The sequence below is a fragment of the Notothenia rossii genome (assembly GCF_949606895.1).
Source record: "Notothenia rossii genome assembly, chromosome: 2".
In the NCBI taxonomy this organism is placed as follows: Eukaryota; Metazoa; Chordata; class Actinopteri; order Perciformes; family Nototheniidae; genus Notothenia; species Notothenia rossii.
Window position 1 is genome coordinate 35,271,373 of NC_136904.1, and position 24,386 is coordinate 35,295,758.

General features: G+C 41.8%; 4 protein-coding genes across 4 annotated transcripts; all 4 read right to left on the reverse strand.

The window, feature by feature from the left end:
- Positions 1-12,657: 12,657 nt before the first annotated feature.
- LOC307030297 (high choriolytic enzyme 1-like) lies at positions 12,658-13,461 on the reverse strand (the record flags this gene model as incomplete). Its single annotated transcript, XM_079666632.1, has 1 exon — positions 12,658-13,461. The coding sequence occupies one exon, from the start codon at positions 13,459-13,461 to the stop codon at positions 12,658-12,660; it is 804 nt and encodes a 267-aa protein (XP_079522758.1).
- Positions 13,462-16,224: 2,763 nt separating this feature from the next.
- Positions 16,225-17,028, reverse strand: LOC307030296 (high choriolytic enzyme 1-like; the record flags this gene model as incomplete). Its single annotated transcript, XM_079666631.1, has 1 exon — positions 16,225-17,028. One exon carries the CDS (start codon positions 17,026-17,028, stop codon positions 16,225-16,227), a length of 804 nt encoding a protein of 267 aa, XP_079522757.1.
- Positions 17,029-19,791: 2,763 nt separating this feature from the next.
- On the reverse strand, positions 19,792-20,595 carry LOC307030572 (high choriolytic enzyme 1-like; the record flags this gene model as incomplete). Its single annotated transcript, XM_079667075.1, has 1 exon — positions 19,792-20,595. One exon carries the CDS (start codon positions 20,593-20,595, stop codon positions 19,792-19,794), a length of 804 nt encoding a protein of 267 aa, XP_079523201.1.
- A 2,764-nt stretch (positions 20,596-23,359) lies between these two features.
- On the reverse strand, positions 23,360-24,163 carry LOC307030778 (high choriolytic enzyme 1-like; the record flags this gene model as incomplete). The annotated part of the gene is made up of 1 exon (XM_079667424.1): positions 23,360-24,163. One exon carries the CDS (start codon positions 24,161-24,163, stop codon positions 23,360-23,362), a length of 804 nt encoding a protein of 267 aa, XP_079523550.1.
- Positions 24,164-24,386: the final 223 nt, after the last annotated feature.

The following is a 24,386-nucleotide window of genomic DNA, read 5'->3' on the forward strand; positions in this document are numbered from 1 at the left end:
CAAACACAGTTGAAGGTTCATTAGGGATATTGGCATTTTCTACGAGTGCACGAATGGATTCGGGTTCTTCATGATGCTGTATCCCCTTCCCAACCAGGAAATGCCAATTGTGATGAACAGAGCTAACAATGATATTACGATTCTTATCCCTTTGGTGCCCTTTAATTGTTCTGACTTCTTGAATGGCACTTCATCAATTTTACCCATGGTTATATCAGTTCCAGAGTTTTTTTTAAATAATGAAAGCAAAAATAAATATATAGAAAATAATAAAACAAAAATATTGGACTCTTTTTTGAATGGTAAAATAAATAGGTCTCAGATCTAAAACAAGAATGGTTATTCCGTTTTAGTATTCAATCTACAAAACCTAAAGACAATTCGTCTTTTGAGCTGTTTCTATCTTAATATCTCTTGATTTGTTATTTGTTTTGTTCCAGCTCTGCCAAATCAGTACTAACTTCCGAGAGCTTTCTGGAAGGTGCCGATGCAGGGCGACAATGTGTCAGGTGGTGCCAATTTGCTCCTTTTTTACCTTTTATCCGGAGAGCGTGTGAAGTTCTTTCAACTACTTCCCACGGACCCGTCCACCTGGGTTCAGCCCACTTTCTTTTGTGAACTTTCAACCTCACCCAGTCCCCCGGCCGTACAGGAGTCTCTTCTGGTGTCTCGTCTGGTGTTTCTGCAGTTCTCTGAACCTGTGTAGACAAGACTTGGATAATATTACTCAGAGCCCTGACATATTCATCCACTTCTATTTGTCTGATGTCTAAAACTGGGCCAGTCCCTCCTTCTCTACGAGGCCCAGGCATTGGCCGACCAGTTAACAACTCATGGGGTGAAAGATGTGTTTTAGCACCCTCAGAAGATCTCATTGACATGAGTGCCAGAGGCAAAGCATCTACCCATTTCATGTTTGTGCCAAAAATGACTTTTGCTATTTTCCCCTTTAATGTTCTATTTGCTCTTTCTACTATACCCTGAGATTGTGGGTGGTATGCTGACCCAAACTTATGAATTATACCGAAATATAACTCAACTTCCTCTAAGTGTTTGCTTGTAAAATGTGAACCATTGTCTGATCTTATTATCCTTGGCACTCCATAACGGGGTACGAGTTCTGTTTTGAGCCATTTTATGACTGTCTTTGCGTCTTCTTTTTTGCAGGGAATGGCTTCAATCCATCTCGTATAACGATCTATCATTACTAACATATATCTAAACCCTCTGACCACATTGTCTGCTCCCATGTCTGTATAATCAATACAAATGTCTTTGAATGGGGCTTCTGGGACTGGATATCTTCCCATTGGCCACTTATATGGCTTTTTTAAATTGAATGCATTGCACGTGTCACAGTCATTAACAAAGTTTTCAACCATGTCCTTCATGTAGGGATGCCACCACTGTTGTTCAATGTCTTTTGTTGTTCTTGCTTTGCCTACATGAGTGGGACCATGTGATTGTTCTATTAGCAGGTGGCATAACTTTGCAGGTGCGACTAAACGGCCGTCGTGGGCATAGCCGTGGGAACATGTTTCAAATGGGGGGTGCTGTGGGGATGACACCAGGGCTGGTTCTGACCAATTTGCTGCCCTAGGCAAGATTTTAGCTGGCAATGAAAAGCCTCTACAAAAGACCAATACACTACAAAAAGAGAAACATATTGATATGGTGGACAGCTTATATAAAAAGGCTTCAAATGTATTTAGTATTGCATGAACATGTTTTAATTGGGGGGTGGACTTCACATCCTCTAAGGGGGTCCGGGGGTGCCCCCCCGGGAAGATTTTTTTTAACATTTTAAAGTAAAATACTTCAATCTGGTGCACTTTGAGCGCCCAATTACTAGAGACTGATCTAGGGATACAACTCTAAACACCCACGTGAAAAAGATTGGTTTGTATGTGAACATAACCAATAACCTACCATAGCCAATAACAAATAAATGTAGGCTAACTTGTTTTATTTTTGTGGTTCATTCATATCTTATTTTATCAGTTAACATTTATTTATTTATGCATATTTTTAAATCTCTCCAGTTTTAAACATTTTTTTTGGTTTACTTTCCTATAGTATAAATTGGAATGATTTCAAACCTGTTTTTATATATCCTAATAATTATAAAGATGTCCCTTTGAAATATTTGCTTACATAAATTGTGATCAAAACGTTTGAGATCCACTGAGATAACTTAGACTAAAGTGAACTATCTAAACACTCAGAGTCCTTTACCTCACTGAGCCTCTCAGTCTGACAGGACAGAACACTCCCTCCATATTATTGTAGAAACAGCTTCTTATATCCGTTAGCGCAGCAGAAGCTAACAACAATCCCCGCCGGTACCGGTGCACCCCCTCTCTCTCTCTCTCTCGCTCTCTCTCTCTCTCTCTCTCTCTCGCACTTTGGCTATGAGCTGGGCGCCTGATAAGCCAACATTCCCCACTTTCATCACTTACAGCGCCCATCGTACAGGGCAAATGGAAAATGTAACCGGGGTGAAAAGGGTGTGATCTTTACTTAATTATGAATGTTGTTACATCAAGGCTGAAAATTCGTTATTTTTGTATTATATTTGCATTTAATCTTGTGGAAGTGCAGATCCCCTGTCCTCCACCAGGGGGTGCTGCAGCACCCTCAGCACCCCTACTTCCCACGGCCTTGGTCGTGGGCTCTCCACAGGCCATCTACTTCCTTTGCTCCCTTCTGACTCCATTGATTCTGTTCATACACTCCAGCATATTTCTGCATGTCTTTGATGTGTTCAGTGGTTAACTCCTCTTGACTATTAGCCTTTGTACATATCATTTGCTTGCTGTACCCTCCTGCCTTCTTTGCTTCCTTGTCTGCTGCATCATTTCCTCTGGATATTGCATTGTTCAATATTTGATGTCCTTTGCATTTCATTACTGCCACTTTTGCGGGCAACAGTAAAGATGTCAGCAGGAGTTTTAGAGCTTCGGCATGTTTTACTGGTGTCTTAGCAGATGTTAGGAACCCTCTTCTGATCCACTGTGGTCCGTCTATATGCACTGCTCCATAGGCATATGCTGAATCTGTATAGATGTTGACTCGTTGTCCCTCTGCATGCTCCAAGGCTTTGGTGAGTGCCACTACTTCTGCCAGTTGGGCCGAAGCAGGTTGGGGGATGATTTCTGCTTCTATGGTTTGTACATTTTCTCCCTCCTGCCGGATTACTGCATAGGAGGCCACATTCCCGTCATCTCCCTTGTAACAGCAGCCGTCACTGTAGAGAGTGAAGTCTGGTTGGTCCAGAGAATCTGTTTCTAAATCTGATCTTATCTTGAGATCCTTTTGGGAGACGAACTGACAGTCATGGGGTGTGTGCTCTTCCGTGCTCAGTCCTGTAGACATGTTTTTTAAACCACTTTGGTATGTTATGTGTGGTTTCAACAGACTGGTCTGAATCTTGATTTTCCTGATTGGGGAAAATGTGAATGCCTGTGAATTTATGAATGCTACTACTCCATGGGCTGTGTTTACTTTCAATGGGTGGCACATTACCACATGTGCAGTTTTCTCAATGACTTTTGCTAGTGCAGCTAGGTGTCTTGCACATCCTGTCTGGCCCAGTTCTATATTGTCTAGCTTTGAGCTATGGTACATCAGTACCTGTCTCACTCCCCCTTTTTTCTGAAACAGGACTCCATTGACTACTCCACCTGATTCAGAAACATCAAGGCAAAAATCATCGTCATAATCCGGAGTGGAAAGGTGTGCCGCTTGACTCAGGGCTTGCTTCGTCTTCGTGAAAGCTTCTTCGGCCAACAATGTCCACTCGAGAGTGGCTTTTAGATTTCTGTTTCCTGCTTCTGCAATTATGTGTCTCAGTGGTTGTGTCAAATCCACATAGTCAGGTATGTACGTCCTACTGTAACCTGTCAGGCCCAGGAACGCAAGCATTTGTTGCACTGTTTTGGGCTTTGGTTGGGAGAGGATGGAAGTCCGTTGTGCTGGTGTCAGAGTTAGACTGTTTGAGGAAATCATCCTTCCCAGGAATGTAACTGTTCTCCTTGCGATCTGTGTTTTTTCTCTCTTCACCTTATAGCCCACATTGGCCAGTAGGATTAGCAATTGTTGTGTCACAGTCAGACATGTTGCTGCATCTGGCCCGGCTAGCAGCAAATCATCAACATACTGTATCAAAATTACTCCCTCCGGTAGGTGCAATGCACTGAGGTCTTGTTTCAAAGCACTGTTAAATAGTCCTGGGCTATCCTTGTAACCCTGTGGCATCCGATTATAAGTATATCGCTGTCTTTGGTACGTAAAAGCAAATATATCCTGGACTTTTGGATCTAATGGTAAGCAAAAGAATGCATTAGCTAGATCTATCACTGTGAAATATTTGTGACCTGGATTAAGATTTTGTAATGCTACATGTGGATCGGGAACAGGAATATTAGCAGTTTTAGTGACATTGTTGACTTCTCTCAGATCATGGACCATTCTCCATCCCTTGTTTCCAGCTTTTGGTACCGGCAAGATGGGAGTATTCCAATTTGAGCCGGTGTGCCTGATTACTCCAGCCTGCAACAATCCTTGAATGGTGTTTCCTATTCCATCTATTTGTTCTTGCTTCAATTTGTATTGCGGCCGCCAACATGGTTTGTAATTTTCCACCAGTTCCACTAAGACTTCATGATTCACTAATCCAACATCGTAGTCTCCGGTGGTCCAAAGATGTGTAGGCACCTGCATTAGCATTTCTTCTGTGTCCGGATGGTTTGTGTGTTCTCGGCCATGATCTCTGTCCTATTCTTGCTTCTCCAATAGTCCTCGTTCCTGGCTGTTGTTCCCAATCCTCCACATTGTCTGGTCTATTGATCGCCACAGAAAAGGTGATTCTGTCGCCATCCACTCAGTGTTCAATGCAGTCTTTATCATTGCACCCAATGATCTGGACTCAGCTCCTATGGTCATGGCGAGTGTGACATGAGGAACAGCTTCTTCAGATAGATTGTACCATTGTTTTTGTTCTGGTGTGAGTTTTACCGCTGCTGCTACACCCTGCGGTCCTACGTAGATGTCTGCCACAGTCAAATCTTCCATTCTTCCCTCTTTATCTTCAATCCATGCATCTTGATATTCTTCATCTGGTCGCCTAAGATAATTGTACGTACAATGTAGAGGATCTTGCGGGGGCCCATAGGGTCCTAGTGTATTTATCCATGGTTTCCAGGCCATGTATGTTCTTTGGACATGTGGAGTATCGATTTCAGTGGTGATCAGGCGGCTCCAGTACACAGTGGTTGTGTCATTTTCTTCGCCGTTTTCTGGATTTGCTGACATCATCATGATTCTCTGTTGTCCGTCGTATGTCTGGTGGAGTGGTATCTGGCCTGGAAACTGGATTATCAGCCCATCTGGTGTGCATAGAATTCTCGCTCCTGATTTTACGAGCAGGTCTCTCCCCATCAGATTTATGGGACGGTTTGGGGCATAGAGGAAAGGATGTTGCAGGAGCTGCTTCCCAATTTTTGTGACCAATGGTAATGTATATCTCTGTACATAAATTTTTCCCGAGTATCCAACTGTTTTGAGGGTATGATTTGAGAGTGGTGGTGGTTTTCCCTTCAATCTTGTCAAACAGGAAGCTGTGGCTCCTGTGTCCACCATCATTTCCACCTTCTCCCCCTCAATCTCACAGGTGACCATTGGTTCATCTTGGGCTGGAATTACGTCACCTGTGATTGGATCCTCTGGGCCTCCTCATACGTATGGACCACTCCAAGCTGTCAGAGGCATCTGGTTCATGTTTGGCACCCCTCCTCCTCCTGGTTGTCCCTGAAATCCTCTGCCTCCACTAGGCCCTCCCCTCTGTTGATACTGTGAAGGCATGTACATGGGTGCTTGTGGCTGTAGTTGGACAGGGGTATACACAGGCGGTTGCTGTGCTTGGGGATGATACTGTTGTGTCTGGGGCTGTTGAAATTGCGTAGGGTTGTATTGTAAAGATGGTGGTGGGTTTTGTGTTTGTTGATTTGGACAATCTCTAGCCCAATGGCCCGGCTGACTGCATAAGTAGCATCCCTCAAACCGGAAAACTCTTCCTCTGCCTCTTCCTTGGAAACCTCCTCTACCTCTTTGTTGGTTCTGCATCTGATTTTCTGGCACTATCTGAGTTTGAACTGTTTGAGGCGTCTGCACTTCTTTCTCTGTTAGTATGACTTTTGCTGTTACAGCTGGCATCTGCCTTGTCAATTTCTTGTTTGTATTAGCTTCGTTATCTCTCTCAGCTACCTGCATCTTCAATAGTCTTTTCGCCAGTTTCTTTGTGTCTTCATCGTCTTCCACCATTGTTTCCTGGTATTTGATGTCGTGGTGTATGAGATTTAATCTCCATTCTTCTGGGAGTTTAGCTTCCAATCCCACGACATCTCACAGGCGTGCCTGCACTGATTTGGGAAGGGCTTTTATGACTGCGTTCTTCCACAACATTATGACAGCTGGCGAAGTGTCATGTCGTTCTCCAGTGCAGTCCTCCCACACTCCTTCACATCTCTTCAGGAAGGCATGCATGTCTTCCCCAGGCTCTTTTCTCAGGCTGTTGAGGGCATGTAAACTGCGTGTTGTTGGGTAAATGTGACGAATGGCAGCCCAATACCTCGACCGGATTTTGTTGAATGAAATATCATCTGGAGAGTTGGTGCATTTAGCCTTGGAATCCACTGCTCTTGCCTCTAGTCTTCCCTCTATCCTTCCAAGCAATGCCCTCATGTCTCCCAAGCACAGGTGGTCTTGGACTGTGTATTTCTCCAGATCATTCACCCACTTCTGTCCTCCTTGGGTGAGTGGAGGTAGTTTGGCCACTAAAGATTCCATGTCCCTGTGAGTCCATGGTTGGTAGTCAAATCCTCTTCCAGCCGCTATCAATGGCATGGAGGTACAGGACTGTCTCAGAAAATTAGAATATTGTGATAAAGTTCTTTATTTTCTGTAATGCAATTAAAAAAACAAAAATGTCATACATTCTGGATTCATTACAAATCAACTGAAATATTGCAAGCCTTTTATTATTTTAATATTGCTGATTATGGCATACAGCTTAAGAAAACTCAAATATCCTATCTCTAAATATTAGAATATCATGAAAAAGTATACTAGTAGGGTGTTCAACGAATCACTTGAATCGTCTAATTAACTCGAAACACCTTTAAGGGTTTCCTGAGCCTTGAAAAACACTCAGCTTGGTTCAGTAAACTAAATCACAAGTATGGGGAAGACTGCTGATCTGACTGCTGTCCAGAGGACCGTCATTGACACCCTCCATCAGGAGGGTAAGACACAAAAATAAATTTCTCAAAGAGCAAGCTGTTCACAGAGTGCAGTTTCAAAGCACATCCACAAAAAGTCTGTTGGAAGGGGGAAATGTGGCAGGAAACGCTGCACAACCAAGAGAGATGACCGCAGCCTTAACAGCATTGTGAAGAAGAGTCGCTTCCAGAATTTGGGGGAGCTTCAAAGACACTGGACTGAAGCTGGAGTCCAGGTATCAAAAGTCACTGTTCACAGACGTGTCCGGGAAATGGGCTACAATAGCCGTATTCCCATGGTCAAGCCACTTCTGAACTCAAGACAACGGAAGAGGCGTCTGACTTGGGCTAAGGAAAAGAAGCACTGGACAGTTGCACAGTGGTCCAAAGTCCTCTTTTCAGACGAAAGCAAGTTTTGTATTTCATTTGGAAGTCAAGGCGCCAGAGTCTGGAGAAAGGCTGGAGAGGAGCAAAATCCAAGTTGCTTGAAATCCAGTGTGAAGTTCCCACAGTCAGCGATGGTTTGGGGAGCCATGTCAGCTGCTGGTGTTGGTCCACTGTGTTTCATCAAGCCCAGAGTAAATGCAGCTGTGTACCAAGAGATTTTAGAGCACTACATGCTTCCGTCTGCTGAAAAGCTCTATGGAGATGAGGAATTCATTTTCCAGCATGATCTGGCACCTGCCCACAGTGCCAAAACCACCAGTAACTGGTGTACTGACCATGGCATTACTGTCCTCGATTGGCCTGCAAATTCCCCTGACCTGAACCCCATAGAGAATATGTGGGGTATTGTGAAGAAGAAGCTGAAAGACACCAGACCCAACAATGCTAATGAGCTAAAGGCCGCTATTGAAGCATCCTGGGCATCCATAACACCTCAGCAATGCCACAGGCTGATTGCCTCCATGCCACGCCGCATTGATGCAGTAATCCGTGCAAAAGGATTCCCAACCAAGTACTGAGTGCATTAATGGACATTTTCAAATGTTTGATTGTGTTTTGCTGTTATAAATCTTTTTTTTTTACTTGGTCTGAGGAACTATTCTAATTTTTTGAGATAGGATTTTTGAGTTTTCTTAAGCTGTATGCCATAATCAGCAATATTAAAATAATAAAAGGCTTGCAATATTTCAGTTGATTTGTAATGAATCCAGAATGTATGACATTTTTGTTTTTTTAATTGCATTACAGAAAATAAAGAACTTTATCACAATATTCTAATTTTCTGAGACAGTCCTGTATGTACTCCAGTCCTGGTTCTTTGAGAGGTCTTGTTTTTTTTAGTTTTGGGGCATGTCCCAGAGTAATGTTGCTCATTTTCGTCACTACTAGTATTCTCAGTAGGAGTTGCAAGACTGCGTTGTTGATGTGATTGTTCATGATATGGGGAGTGTACACTGGTTTCCGACTGTGCACCGTCGTCATCTTCCTGTCCTTTGGAATAGTCAGGAGAGTAGTTTGTTCGGCGTGTTGTTTGTGATTGTCTCCATGTTTTTGTTATTTGTAGTTTTCTTTCTTCCTTTTCTTTGTCCTGTCCATGTTTTTCTACCATCATCTCCCGGAATCTCTCCTCTTCTTGTTGTCTTTGTTTGTCTGTCGCACTCCGGACTTTTCCTGATCATCCATTCCTGTGTTTTTTGGTAGTAGCAGAGAGAAAATCGGCATGTCCGAACCTGCCATTGATGATGCCTCAGCACTGGGAGGTTTCTTGTTGGGCTGGAATGACATAGGTGTTCGTAATGTGTTTTGCTGAAGTTGATGCTGTCTAGTCATGTCCTTCAATTCTTGCATTTCGTGTTTGAAAATCTCCCGCAGCTGGTCAGATTTACTGTGTAGCATTCTTACTTCATAGTCCAATTCTTTAACACTTCTTTCTGTGGGGACATCGTCGAACTTCAATATTCCTCCTGAAACATTAAAAGTTGGGGCTTGTACTGAGGCTTCAGAGAACAGTTCTGATTCCGTTATGTAAGGAGGAGGTTTCTGAGGCAGGTCTGGATAGAGCTTTGGAGTTTGGATTATTGGAACTTCTTCTATTTTTTCCGCTGTGTGTTCCTGTTCTAGCGGATTTGGTTTTTGAACGACGTACATGTTTGCCGTCCCAGTTACAGAACACTTTAAATGGAGCATCAGACTTGTAACATGTACTTTTCTTATCTCCGCTTTGTTCATAGCAATCTTTGCAGGTCCATACCAGGAGGGTTGTCCGGCTTTGATCCATGCTTGTTGCTCTCGCAGGTATTCTCCATTCTCATGGTCAATTACAGATTGTCTATGGGCTTTCGTTGGTTCAGGCTGATTATCGGCTGGAAGCAGTCCTCTCGTTTGCCACTGTTCCAACAGTTTCTCATATTGGGTCCATGTCTTCCGTCTAAGATTTGGAACTACAAAAATTGTACAGTGTACAGTATGGTTTTGACTTTGAAATATGAAAATAGAAATCTGCGGTAAAAATCTAAATCCACTGTGTATAGTGCATACCGAAGTGTATGAAATTATGCAAATGTCTCAACTTGTGTTAGCTTCAATAAAGTGGTGTTTGAATATTCTACAGTCTAGGTTATGTTATTATGTAAAGTTTCTCATCTTATAATTAGAAACCACTTTGCAATTCTATTCTGGCGATAAAGCTTATGTTTATTTATAACACTTCAAATTATACTTCACATGGTATGGTGTTTCTTCTATTTGTGTAATAATTCTGTACTACCACCAGAGTGCGCTATTTTAATTTCCTAGCTTAATCCACTAGGGAATAGCTGTTGTGGTGAGTTGTTTTTTAACAAGGAGACACTTATTTTCCTTAAAAGTATCTTAAAAATAGGAAGAACATTACACTATGGTTAAACAAGACAGCACGTAACCGCCAAAACACATTTGCAAGCAGGAATATTTCAAAAACCGCCAAAACACATTTGCAAGCAGGAATATTTCAAAAACCGCCAAAACATATTTGCCAGCAGCAATACTTCAAATCTTTGAAAATACAACAATCCTTCCCTTTAATATCCAAAAATTGGTTCAGCCTTCTAGTTCCAACTGTGACAAGAAGTATTATTCGTTCTTCACAAGATGGAGGTCAGGAAAATGCCTCATTGGAGTGAAACCAGCTGCATAAGAACAAAGAAAGGAGTGCTTTGAATTTGCATTTCACGAAATGGCGATTGCCCTGTCTTTGTTTTTCCACATGTGGGGTGTAAACAAGATGACACCCGATTATTTCGCACTCTGACCTGTAGACAAAGAGATTTGTCCATGCGGCTCTCAGGTGGGAGTTTAAACAATGGCGAGGTGATCTTTAAACGAACCGTAACAAAGTAAACCACTGGTGTGGTATTATAAACCCTGAAATACAAGCCAAAACAACACTTAGTTTAAAATAACAACATTTCTATCTAGTTTACTATGAAAAAATGGGCTTTATCTTATTGATATCATCACTTAAAGTTAGGAACCCTTACGCACTAGCTATAAACCTGTTCACGTAATATTTGACTTTATAGTCGACTATGGTTAACTGTTGCTATTTGTACACGCCAAACCGGGACCAATATGGAGACCTATCAGCAACTAATAATAGACCGTCGTGTTATTACTGCACTGCTGTTGTAATTCCGATTACCGTAACCCACCTGCAATATCTTTTTTTTAAACAGAACAGTTTTAACCACTGATAAAGGCTTAGACCTTAACCAAGCCTTTTCTTGAAAAGGACTTTCTTTAAAGCACTGACTTCGGTTACTTAACCCTGAGTTGATTCACTATGCCCTGCTGGTTTTCACTTACTCGGCCCTTAACCGATTCGCTATGTCTCCAGATCTTAACAAAAATCGTCAAATGGGCTATATACCCTTACGTCATAGGCTAACTAACTAGGAACGTAACAAAAGACACCTATGTGAAAACAGCAAGGCACCTATCCGAAGTACAATGTCCACACACATTTATATTTAAAATTCAACACCCACACATGGTTAATAGCATGCAGGGTTAATGGAACAAAAGAAAGTGTGAACTCACCCTGCTTGTGACAAAACAACGCCTCGTGGTTTTAGAGTGATTATTTTATCAATTTGGGTTGTTTTAACATTAAAATGCACAGCTATTTTCAGGATCCGCCAGCTGCCGTCAAACACACAAATCTAACTTTGCCTAGTTTAACTAGTGAAGAATCTTTGTCATAACAGGCATCTTCTTACCGATTGATTTGAGCTCTTGTGTGTCGAATGGCTGCAAGCGTCTCCAGGAAACAGCCGGTTGGTTTTCTCTCCTCGGTCAGCGGGATCACGTCGGGGTCACCAGATTGTAAACTGTGTTCGTTATTCTCCCGTCCAGGAGAGAAGCTTTAAAAGGAGACTAAATGGAGTCTCTGTGAAAGTTCAATTGGGTACTTTAATTTAAAAAGGCGCGGGTTGGTCACAAGCATGACATTGTTCAGTCAGACAAACAGCTGTGATCCGCTCCTCGTTAGGGAAGAGAAGAGCCAGGATCTCTCCTCCGATGCTGTTATATATCCTCTGCTGGCTCCTCCCCGCCAGCCGGCTCGCCTCGTCTCCAATGTCCGTTGTTGCATTTAAACAGAGGATTGGTTCTTTTCACATTCAATATATGCTTAACACGCCTTTTCTCCTCATATTCTCTTTCATCACTTTTCATTTAACACATTCTAAACGCTGTAATCAATACTCTAAAAAATACTTATCGGCTCGTTTGGTTTCCGGTCATTCCGGATGTTGTCACATGCTACTCTCGTCTGTTAACAATAATGTATTCAAATAAACTGTACCTTCATTTAATATTCAGCATGGTAGTATCTCGACATCTATAGTTGTAGTGTTAAATCAGTAGGCTTCGGTTTGCACCACTCCATATCATTTCGCTACTAAATTCACCTCTTCAGGAAATCGTATATTAGCCACATGCTAAATGCTAACCGTAGATGAAGGATTTTCAGAATAAAAGCTTAACTGCTTGTGCACAAGAATTTCTGGTTTTTCAGTATAAAAGAGCATTAAAACTGACGGCATGTTTAAACTACATTTCCCCATTAAAACATTGATTTTAATTTCTAACAGTTGTAAAAATATAATGGTTATACATGAGATATAACCCGTGAGACTGGGTTGACATATGTGTGTATTTAAAAAAAAAGACACAAATGATGAAAATAATGAGACAGCAATCAGTAATCTCTGCAGCACTTTTATTACAGATAATTTAGGGATATGATGACGGTCATATAATCTGACATTTGTACATTTGAAGAACAGTGAAATATTTGATGTTGATTCCATACGTCACAGTGTTTTTTGATTAATTACAAGAAAAACAAAGCAGAAAAAGTACGATTTTTTTGCATTTTTCATCAGCATTGTTATTAGCAACGGTAGAGCTTGTTGATCCTCACGATGTCCCCGCGGGACATGCCCCTCCTCTGGCCGATCTGGACGTTGGGGTTTGGGATGGGGGTGATGGAGTCCTTCCCCCGCTGGATGGAGAAGGCTGTTTTTCCATAGTGCATGATGGAGCTGTAGTCGTAGGGGGTGTTCAGGTTGTTGGTGTCGTGCCTTTTGAAGTTGTAGGCCATCTGCGGGTTGATGTTCTGCCAGTTGATCCTGACGTATGAGTCGCGGTCGCTCCTGGTCTGTTCGTGCTTGAAGCCCAGAGCGTGGTTGATCTCGTGCTGGATGGTGCCGTGGTAGACACAGCCCCGCCTGTTGAGAGAGAGCACCTGTCTGCCTCCTGTTCTGCCCAGAGAGGAGTAACATCCGCCCTTGTTCTCAATGCTGATGTAGTCGTACTGGTTCCGACGGGGGACGAAGCGGAGGCAGGTCTTGCTGTGGAAGCCATTCATAGCGTTGGTGATCTTCTGTCTCTCCGAGTTGGTGAATTGACTGCTCGTGGTGAAGGGGATCGTCACTAAGCCTCTGGAGCCTTTCTTCCACAGGCAGCTCTGGGACCAGCACTTCATGGCGTTTCTGGTTTTGGGAGCCAGCAGGTCTCCTTCCAGCAGGATCTCATCTGTGGCGTTGTTGGAGGTCAAAATCCTGGTGGTGATGTCGACAGTGTCCTCTTCATCTACTTCTTCTTCTTCATCTTCTTCGATTCCTTCCTCCTGGAGAGGAAGTGCCTGAGAGAGGCCGAGCAGGAGCAGCAGCAGCAGGCTGGCAGATGGAGTCATCTTCAGGGTCGGTCTGGAGGCTGTGGAGCTGCTGTGGAGAGATTTCTTGAAGCATGATGTTTGACTCGGTTCAGTCTAGGGTCTTTATACTCTCCTCTACAGGTGTGTCTGCAGGAGGATTATGGGTTGGTGTCTACACTGCTAGGCCTGAACAAACCTCTGAAGGGAGGACTCCACAGACAAACCTGCTTTTTAAACATGTTTGTTACTTCTGGTCATTAGATGGATAGCCTCAGCTTTATGTTGGATTTATTTAAAGAGACACTTTTCATGTTCCTCAGACAATAAGACCTCACATTAGAACCTCTTTGCCAAACTAACCCTAAGAAGGGTAATGTACGTTTAAAACTTGCAAGTGAGATCTTTTTTCCAAACATTTTTATTGATTGTATTATTTCAAAATCGTTTTTTATACTAATAGACATACACTATTTGGACAGGAACAGATCATTTATGCCAAACAAATACAAACAGCATCTGAATATTTGGAGACTGATCTGTCACTGGGTTGACACTTTGTATACAGTAAGGGTCATTACCAAGTGAAATAAAAAAACACACAGACATCTTTAACTACTAAAATCAAGATAATTCCCTTTTTACATTTGTGGCAAAAGTTGATGTCATGTGAGCAAAGGTTAAGAATTATAGTAAAAGGAAGCTCATAAGCTCAACACGTCAGGTCTTGGCTTATGTTTGCCATGTCTGCAATCTTAGGTTAGCATGCAAGTATGCTAACGTTTTTTAAATGAGTAATACACCTACAGTACAGCTGAGCGAGGCCAATGGGAATGTCATTAGTTTTTGAGCTCTTTGGGAAAATATCAAAGTATAGGACCAATAAAAGTGTTGGCCTGATGAATGAGCTTTAGGAAAAGTCTGATATCAACGCAAGTGATTCAAATGTATTGTTAGGGGTCATGAATATGTGCACCAAATATCATGGCAATACATTCAACTAGCTGTGAAAATAAACGTGAAACTTAACAATCACAGTTTTAAGCACCTGGTCAACATTGTGAATTCAAACAGAATAACGTGTTTAAGATTTTTGCAGCAAAAACGACTTGGTTAGGTTAAGGAAAGGATTCTGGCTTGGGTTACATATTTTTTTACGTATTAAGTGACTTATAATGAGTCAATGTATTCAGTTATGTCTTCACACATGACACCGACAGCTGTCTCCTGGGTAAAATGTATGTCTTATTTGACCCGTCCATACATCCACCCATTAACCACCCATATACCCCCCCACACACCCCACACCCTTTGTCTGCATGGACTTGTTGCTCCTTTCACGACATTATCTTACCTCATTTCCTCCTTTGCTACGTCATTATTAGACCACTATAGATCCACATCGTATTGTATTTGTATCGGTGGGCAAACATGTGAATAAATAACAAAGGCCTTCTGAACCTACTAGAAGGTAAAGCAGATCCTTTCTAACCCATATCCATGAGGCAGCTGACGTCAGCATTCCTACAGGCAGGCTGCTTGCATAATTAACAACACCAGAAGTCCTATAAAAAAACTTAACTGCTGCTCTGGAAGTCGTTCAAGATACCTTTTAACCATCTGGATGAAAAGTTCAAGATATGTTTGTTGCAAGTAAAAAGATCACTGGGTTCTTTAATTTTGTTGAAATTGTTTTATGCTGAGCTCTGTGGCCCAAATAATATGGTTATACATGGGTTGTAAAAATATAATGGTTATACATGAGAGGCAGGACTGGGGGCTGACTAACAGTCAGTGATGTTCATCCTCAATTCATTTTTGTTCAGTTTTGATCAGAAAAGTTTTTCAGTGCAAGATAAAGCTTGACATTAATTGCAGGATTGTAACTTTCACCTCACGATCCAATACTGATACAAAAATACAGAAATACACAATTCCTGTGTGACTTTACAGTGAACTGAAAATGATAAGATGAATACATGCACCATGTCGGCATTGCATTCATGAGCATGTGTGTGTATCTTTTTTAAAAGACACAAATGATGAAAATAACTAGACAGCAATCAGTAATCTCTGCATTACTTTTATTACAGATCATTTAGGGATAATACAAATGTAATAATACATAAAAACAAGGATAATTGTGTGTTATTGTTGAGTAAATAACAGTGTGTTATTTGGAAAAGAATAACAAATTAGAAGGAAAAAAAGATTTTAAAAAATACAGATTTAAGTATTTTGAGGCTCCAAGCCCAATTTATTTTCCTCACAGACGAGAAATAAAGTCAGACATTATACGATTTCAAATAAAAACAATAATTGTGGCTTGATATTGAGTAAGGAGATGTTTTTATGAACCCTACAGCTTCCGGTCTTCCAAGACCCGACAGGACAAAAATACGTGTTGCAGGCACGAAACAAACTACCAATATAAATACATTGCTTTTAAAATCTTTCTGTGTGACACGAAAAAAAGGTGAAAATCGTGTTGGTGAACACGAATCAATAGATTAAATGTTGTGACTAAAACACAAAATGCCGTGAGACTGGGTTGACATATGTGTGTATTTTAAAAAAAAGACACAAATGATGAAAATAATGAGACGGCAATCAGTAATCTCTGCAGCACTTTTATTACAGATCATTTAGGGATATGATGACGGTCATATAATCTGACATTTGAACATTTGAAGAACAGTGAAATATTTGATGTTGATTCCATACGTCACAGTGTTTTTTGATTAATTACAGGAAAAACAAAGCAGAAAAAGTACGATTTTTTTGCATTTTTCATCAGCATTGTTATTAGCAACGGTAGAGCTTGTTGATCCTCACGATGTCCCCGCGGGACATGCCCCTCCTCTGGCCGATCTGGACGTTGGGGTTTGGGATGGGGGTGATGGAGTCCTTCCCCCGCTGGATGGAAAAGGCTGTTTTTCCATAGTGCATGATGGAGCTGTAGTCGTAGGGGGTGTTCAGGTTGTTGGTGTCGTGCCTTTTGAAGTTGTAGGCCATCTGCGGGTTGATGTTCTGCCAGTTGATCCTGACGTATGAGTCGCGGTCGCTCCTGGTCTGTTCGTGCTGGAAGCCCAGAGCGTGGTTGATCTCGTGCTGGATGGTGCCGTGGTAGACACAGCCCCGCCTGTTGAGAGAGAGCACCTGTCTGCCTCCTGTTCTGCCCAGAGAGGAGTAACATCCGCCCTTGTTCTCAATGCTGATGTAGTCGTACTGGTTCCGACGGGGGACGAAGCGGAGGCAGGTCTTGCTGTGGAAGCCATTCATAGCGTTGGTGATCTTCTGTCTCTCCGAGCTGGTGAATTGACTGCTCGTGGTGAAGGGGATCGTCACTAAGCCTCTGGAGCCTTTCTTCCACAGGCAGCTCTGGGACCAGCACTTCATGGCGTTTCTGGTTTTGGGAGCCAGCAGGTCTCCTTCCAGCAGGATCTCATCTGTGGCGTTGTTGGAGGTCAAAATCCTGGTGGTGATGTCGACAGTGTCCTCTTCGTCTACTTCTTCTTCTTCATCTTCTTCGATTCCTTCCTCCTGGAGAGGAAGTGCCTGAGAGAGGCCGAGCAGGAGCAGCAGCAGCAGGCTGGCAGAGGGAGTCATCTTCAGGGTCGGTCTGGAGGCTGTGAAGCTGCTGTGGAGAGATTCCTTGAAGCATGATGTTTGACTCGGTTCAGTCTAGGGTCTTTATACTCTCCTCTACAGGTGTGTCTGCAGGAGGATTATGGGTTGGTGTCTACACTGCTAGGCCTGAACAAACCTCTGAAGGGAGGACTCCACAGACAAACCTGCTTTTTAAACATGTTTGTTACTTCTGGTCATTAGATGGATAGCCTCAGCTTTATGTTGGATTTATTTAAGGAGACACTTTTCATGTTCCTCAGACAATAAGACCTCACATTAGAACCTCTTTGCCAAACTAACCCTAAGAAGGGTAATGTACGTTTAAAACTTGCAAGTGAGATCTTTTTTCCAAACATTTTTATTGATTGTATTATTTCAAAATCGTTTTTTATACTAATAGACATACACTATTTGGACAGGAACAGATCATTTATGCCAAACAAATACAAACAGCATCTGAATATTTGGAGACTGATCTGTCACTGGGTTGACACTTTGTATACAGTAAGGGTCATGACCAAGTGAAATAAAAAAACACACAGACATCTTTAACTACTAAAATCAAGATAATTCCCTTTTTACATTTGTGGCAAAAGTTGATGTCATGTGAGCAAAGGTTAAGAATTATAGTAAAAGGAAGCTCATAAGCTCAACACGTCAGGTCTTGGCTTATGTTTGCCATGTCTGCAATCTTAGTTTAGCATGCAAGTATGCTAACGTTTTTTAAATGAGTAATACACCTACAGTACAGCTGAGCGAGGCCAATGGGAATGTCATTAGTTTTTGAGCTCTTTGGGAAAATATCAAAGTATAGGACCAATAAAAGTGTTGGCCTGATGAATGAGCTTTAGGAAAAGTCTGATATCAACGCAAGTGATTCAAATGTATTGTTAGGGGTCATGAATATGTGCACCAAATGTCATGGCAATACATTCAACTAGCTGTGAAAATAAACGTGAAACTTAACAATCACAGTTTTAAGCACCTGGTCAACATTGTGAATTCAAACAGAATAACGTGTTTAAGATTTTTGCAGCAAAAACGACTTGGTTAGGTTAAGGAAAGGATTCTGGCTTGGGTTACATATTTTTTTACGTATTAAGTGACTTATAATGAGTCAATGTATTCAGTTATGTCTTCACACATGACACCGACAGCTGTCTCCTGGGTAAAATGTATGTCTTATTTGACCCGTCCATACATCCACCCATTAACCACCCATATACCCCCCCACACACCCCACACCCTTTGTCTGCATGGACTTGTTGCTCCTTTCACGACATTATCTTACCTCATTTCCTCCTTTGCTACGTCATTATTAGACCACTATAGATCCACATCGTATTGTATTTGTATCGGTGGGCAAACATGTGAATAAATAACAAAGGCCTTCTGAACCTACTAGAAGGTAAAGCAGATCCTTTCTAACCCATATCCATGAGGCAGCTGACGTCAGCATTCCTACAGGCAGGCTGCTTGCATAATTAACAACACCAGAAGTCCTATAAAAAAACTTAACTGCTGCTCTGGAAGTCGTTCAAGATACCTTTTAACCATCTGGATGAAAAGTTCAAGATATGTTTGTTGCAAGTAAAAAGATCACTGGGTTCTTTAATTTTGTTGAAATTGTTTTATGCTGAGCTCTGTGGCCCAAATAATATGGTTATACATGGGTTGTAAAAATATAATGGTTATACATGAGAGGCAGGACTGGGGGCTGACTAACAGTCAGTGATGTTCATCCTCAATTCATTTTTGTTCAGTTTTGATCAGAAAAGTTTTTCAGTGCAAGATAAAGCTTGACATTAATTGCAGGATTGTAACTTTCACCTCACGATCCAATACTGATACAAAAATACAGAAATACACAATTCCTGTGTGACTTTACAGTGAACTGAAAATGATAAGATGAATACATGCACCATGTCGGCATTGCATTCATGAGCATGTGTGTGTATCTTTTTTAAAAGACACAAATGATGAAAATAACTAGACAGCAATCATTAATCTCTGCATTACTTTTATTACAGATCATTTAGGGATAATACAAATGTAATAATACATAAAAACAAGGATAATTGTGTGTTATTGTTGAGTAAATAACAGTGTGTTATTTGGAAAAGAATAACAAATTAGAAGGAAAAAAAGATTAAAAAAAATACAGATTTAAGTATTTTGAGGCTCCAAGCCCAATTTATTTTCCTCACAGACGAGAAATAAAGTCAGACATTATACGATTTCAAATAAAAACAATAATCGTGGCTTGATATTGAGTAAGGAGATGTTTTTATGAACCCTACAGCTTCCGGTCTTCCAAGACCCGACAGGACAAAAATACGTGTTGCAGGCACGAAACAAACTACCAATATAAATACATTGCTTTTAAAATCTTTCTGTGTGACACGAAAAAAAGGTGAAAATCGTGTTGGTGAACACGAATCAATAGATTAAATGTTGTGACTAAAACACAAAATGCTGTGAGACTGGGTTGACATATGTGTGTATTTTAAAAAAAAGACACAAATGATGAAAATAATGAGACGGCAATCAGTAATCTCTGCAGCACTTTTATTACAGATCATTTAGGGATATGATGACGGTCATATAATCTGACATTTGAACATTTGAAGAACAGTGAAATATTTGATGTTGATTCCATACGTCACAGTGTTTTTTGATTAATTACAGGAAAAACAAAGCAGAAAAAGTACGATTTTTTTGCATTTTTCATCAGCATTGTTATTAGCAACGGTAGAGCTTGTTGATCCTCACGATGTCCCCGCGGGACATGCCCCTCCTCTGGCCGATCTGGACGTTGGGGTTTGGGATGGGGGTGATGGAGTCCTTCCCCCGCTGGATGGAAAAGGCTGTTTTTCCATAGTGCATGATGGAGCTGTAGTCGTAGGGGGTGTTCAGGTTGTTGGTGTCGTGCCTTTTGAAGTTGTAGGCCATCTGCGGGTTGATGTTCTGCCAGTTGATCCTGACGTATGAGTCGCGGTCGCTCCTGGTCTGTTCGTGCTGGAAGCCCAGAGCGTGGTTGATCTCGTGCTGGATGGTGCCGTGGTAGACACAGCCCCGCCTGTTGAGAGAGAGCACCTGTCTGCCTCCTGTTCTGCCCAGAGAGGAGTAACATCCGCCCTTGTTCTCAATGCTGATGTAGTCGTACTGGTTCCGACGGGGGACGAAGCGGAGGCAGGTCTTGCTGTGGAAGCCATTCATAGCGTTGGTGATCTTCTGTCTCTCCGAGCTGGTGAATTGACTGCTCGTGGTGAAGGGGATCGTCACTAAGCCTCTGGAGCCTTTCTTCCACAGGCAGCTCTGGGACCAGCACTTCATGGCGTTTCTGGTTTTGGGAGCCAGCAGGTCTCCTTCCAGCAGGATCTCATCTGTGGCGTTGTTGGAGGTCAAAATCCTGGTGGTGATGTCGACAGTGTCCTCTTCGTCTACTTCTTCTTCTTCATCTTCTTCGATTCCTTCCTCCTGGAGAGGAAGTGCCTGAGAGAGGCCGAGCAGGAGCAGCAGCAGCAGGCTGGCAGAGGGAGTCATCTTCAGGGTCGGTCTGGAGGCTGTGGAGCTGCTGTGGAGAGATTCCTTGAAGCATGATGTTTGACTCAGTTCAGTCCAGGGTCTTTATACTCTCCTCTACAGGTGTGTCTGCAGGAGGATTATGGGTTGGTGTCTACACTGCTAGGCCTGAACAAACCTCTGAAGGGAGGACTCCACAGACAAACCTGCTTTTTAAACATGTTTGTTATTTCTGGTCATTAGATGGATAGCCTCAGCTTTATGTTGGATTTATTTAAGGAGACACTTTTCATGTTCCTCAGACAATAAGACCTCACATTAGAACCTCTTTGCCAAACTAACCCTAAGAAGGGTAATGTACGTTTAAAACTTGCAAGTTTGATCTTTTTTTCCAAACATTTTTATTGATTGTATTATTTCAAAATCGTTTTTTATACTAATAGACATACACTATTTGGACAGGAACAGATCATTTATGCCAAACAAATACAAACAGCATCTGAATATTTGGAGACTGATCTGTCACTGGGTTGACACTTTGTATACAGTAAGGGTCATGACCAAGTGAAATAAAAAAACACACAGACATCTTTAACTACTAAAATCAAGATAATTCCCTTTTTACATTTGTGGCAAAAGTTGATGTCATGTGAGCAAAGGTTAAGAATTATAGTAAAAGGAAGCTCATAAGCTCAACACGTCAGGTCTTGGCTTATGTTTGCCATGTCTGCAATCTTAGTTTAGCATGCAAGTATGCTAACGTTTTTTAAATGAGTAATACACCTACAGTACAGCTGAGCGAGGCCAATGGGAATGTCATTAGTTTTTGAGCTCTTTGGGAAAATATCAAAGTATAGGACCAATAAAAGTGTTGGCCTGATGAATGAGCTTTAGGAAAAGTCTGATATCAACGCAAGTGATTGAAATGTATTGTTAGGGGTCATGAATATGTGCACCAAATGTCATGGCAATACATTCAACTAGCTGTGAAAATAAACGTGAAACTTAACAATCACAGTTTTAAGCACCTGGTCAACATTGTGAATTCAAACAGAATAACGTGTTTAAGATTTTTGCAGCAAAAACGACTTGGTTAGGTTAAGGAAAGGATTCTGGCTTGGGTTACATATTTTTTTACGTATTAAGTGACTTATAATGAGTCAATGTATTCAGTTATGTCTTCACACATGACACCGACAGCTGTCTCCTGGGTAAAATGTATGTCTTATTTGACCCGTCCATACATCCACCCATTAACCACCCATATACCCCCCCACACACCCCACACCCTTTGTCTGCATGGACTTGTTGCTCCTTTCACGACATTATCTTACCTCATTTCCTCCTTTGCTACGTCATTATTAGACCACTATAGATCCACATCGTATTGTATTTGTATCGGTGGGCAAACATGTGAATAAATAACAAAGGCCTTCTGAACCTACTAGAAGGTAAAGCAGATCCTTTCTAACCCATATCCATGAGGCAGCTGACGTCAGCATTCCTACAGGCAGGCTGCTTGCATAATTAACAACACCAGAAGTCCTATAAAAAAACTTAACTGCTGCTCTGGAAGTCGTTCAAGATACCTTTTAACCATCTGGATGAAAAGTTCAAGATATGTTTGTTGTAAGTAAAAAGATCACTGGGTTCTTTAATTTTGTTGAAATTGTTTTATGCTGAGCTCTGTGGCCCAAATAATATGGTTATACATGGGTTGTAAAAATATAATGGTTATACATGAGAGGCAGGACTGGGGGCTGACTAACAGTCAGTGATGTTCATCCTCAATTCATTTTTGTTCAGTTTTGATCAGAAAAGTTTTTCAGTGCAAGATAAAGCTTGACATTAATTGCAGGATTGTAACTTTCACCTCACGATCCAATACTGATACAAAAATACAGAAATACACAATTCCTGTGTGACTTTACAGTGAACTGAAAATGATAAGATGAATACATGCACCATGTCGGCATTGCATTCATGAGCATGTGTGTGTATCTTTTTTAAAAGACACAAATGATGAAAATAACTAGACAGCAATCAGTAATCTCTGCATTACTTTTATTACAGATCATTTAGGGATAATACAAATGTAATAATACATAAAAACAAGGATAATTGTGTGTTATTGTTGAGTAAATAACAGTGTGTTATTTGGAAAAGAATAACAAATTAGAAGGAAAAAAAGATTTAAAAAAATACAGATTTAAGTATTTTGAGGCTCCAAGCCCAATTTATTTTCCTCACAGACGAGAAATAAAGTCAGACATTATACGATTTCAAATAAAAACAATAATCGTGGCTTGATATTGAGTAAGGAGATGTTTTTATGAACCCTACAGCTTCCGGTCTTCCAAGACCCGACAGGACAAAAATACGTGTTGCAGGCACGAAACAAACTACCAATATAAATACATTGCTTTTAAAATCTTTCTGTGTGACACGAAAAAAAGGTGAAAATCGTGTTGGTGAACACGAATCAATAGATTAAATGTTGTGACTAAAACACAAAATGCTGTGAGACTGGGTTGACATATGTGTGTATTTTAAAAAAAAGACACAAATGATGAAAATAATGAGACGGCAATCAGTAATCTCTGCAGCACTTTTATTACAGATCATTTAGGGATATGATGACGGTCATATAATCTGACATTTGAACATTTGAAGAACAGTGAAATATTTGATGTTGATTCCATACGTCACAGTGTTTTTTGATTAATTACAGGAAAAACAAAGCAGAAAAAGTACGATTTTTTTGCATTTTTCATCAGCATTGTTATTAGCAACGGTAGAGCTTGTTGATCCTCACGATGTCCCCGCGGGACATGCCCCTCCTCTGGCCGATCTGGACGTTGGGGTTTGGGATGGGGGTGATGGAGTCCTTCCCCCGCTGGATGGAAAAGGCTGTTTTTCCATAGTGCATGATGGAGCTGTAGTCGTAGGGGGTGTTCAGGTTGTTGGTGTCGTGCCTTTTGAAGTTGTAGGCCATCTGCGGGTTGATGTTCTGCCAGTTGATCCTGACGTATGAGTCGCGGTCGCTCCTGGTCTGTTCGTGCTGGAAGCCCAGAGCGTGGTTGATCTCGTGCTGGATGGTGCCGTGGTAGACACAGCCCCGCCTGTTGAGAGAGAGCACCTGTCTGCCTCCTGTTCTGCCCAGAGAGGAGTAACATCCGCCCTTGTTCTCAATGCTGATGTAGTCGTACTGGTTCCGACGGGGGACGAAGCGGAGGCAGGTCTTGCTGTGGAAGCCATTCATAGCGTTGGTGATCTTCTGTCTCTCCGAGCTGGTGAATTGACTGCTCGTGGTGAAGGGGATCGTCACTAAGCCTCTGGAGCCTTTCTTCCACAGGCAGCTCTGGGACCAGCACTTCATGGCGTTTCTGGTTTTGGGAGCCAGCAGGTCTCCTTCCAGCAGGATCTCATCTGTGGCGTTGTTGGAGGTCAAAATCCTGGTGGTGATGTCGACAGTGTCCTCTTCGTCTACTTCTTCTTCTTCATCTTCTTCGATTCCTTCCTCCTGGAGAGGAAGTGCCTGAGAGAGGCCGAGCAGGAGCAGCAGCAGCAGGCTGGCAGAGGGAGTCATCTTCAGGGTCGGTCTGGAGGCTGTGGAGCTGCTGTGGAGAGATTCCTTGAAGCATGATGTTTGACTCAGTTCAGTCCAGGGTCTTTATACTCTCCTCTACAGGTGTGTCTGCAGGAGGATTATGGGTTGGTGTCTACACTGCTAGGCCTGAACAAACCTCTGAAGGGAGGACTCCACAGACAAACCTGCTTTTTAAACATGTTTGTTATTTCTGGTCATTAGA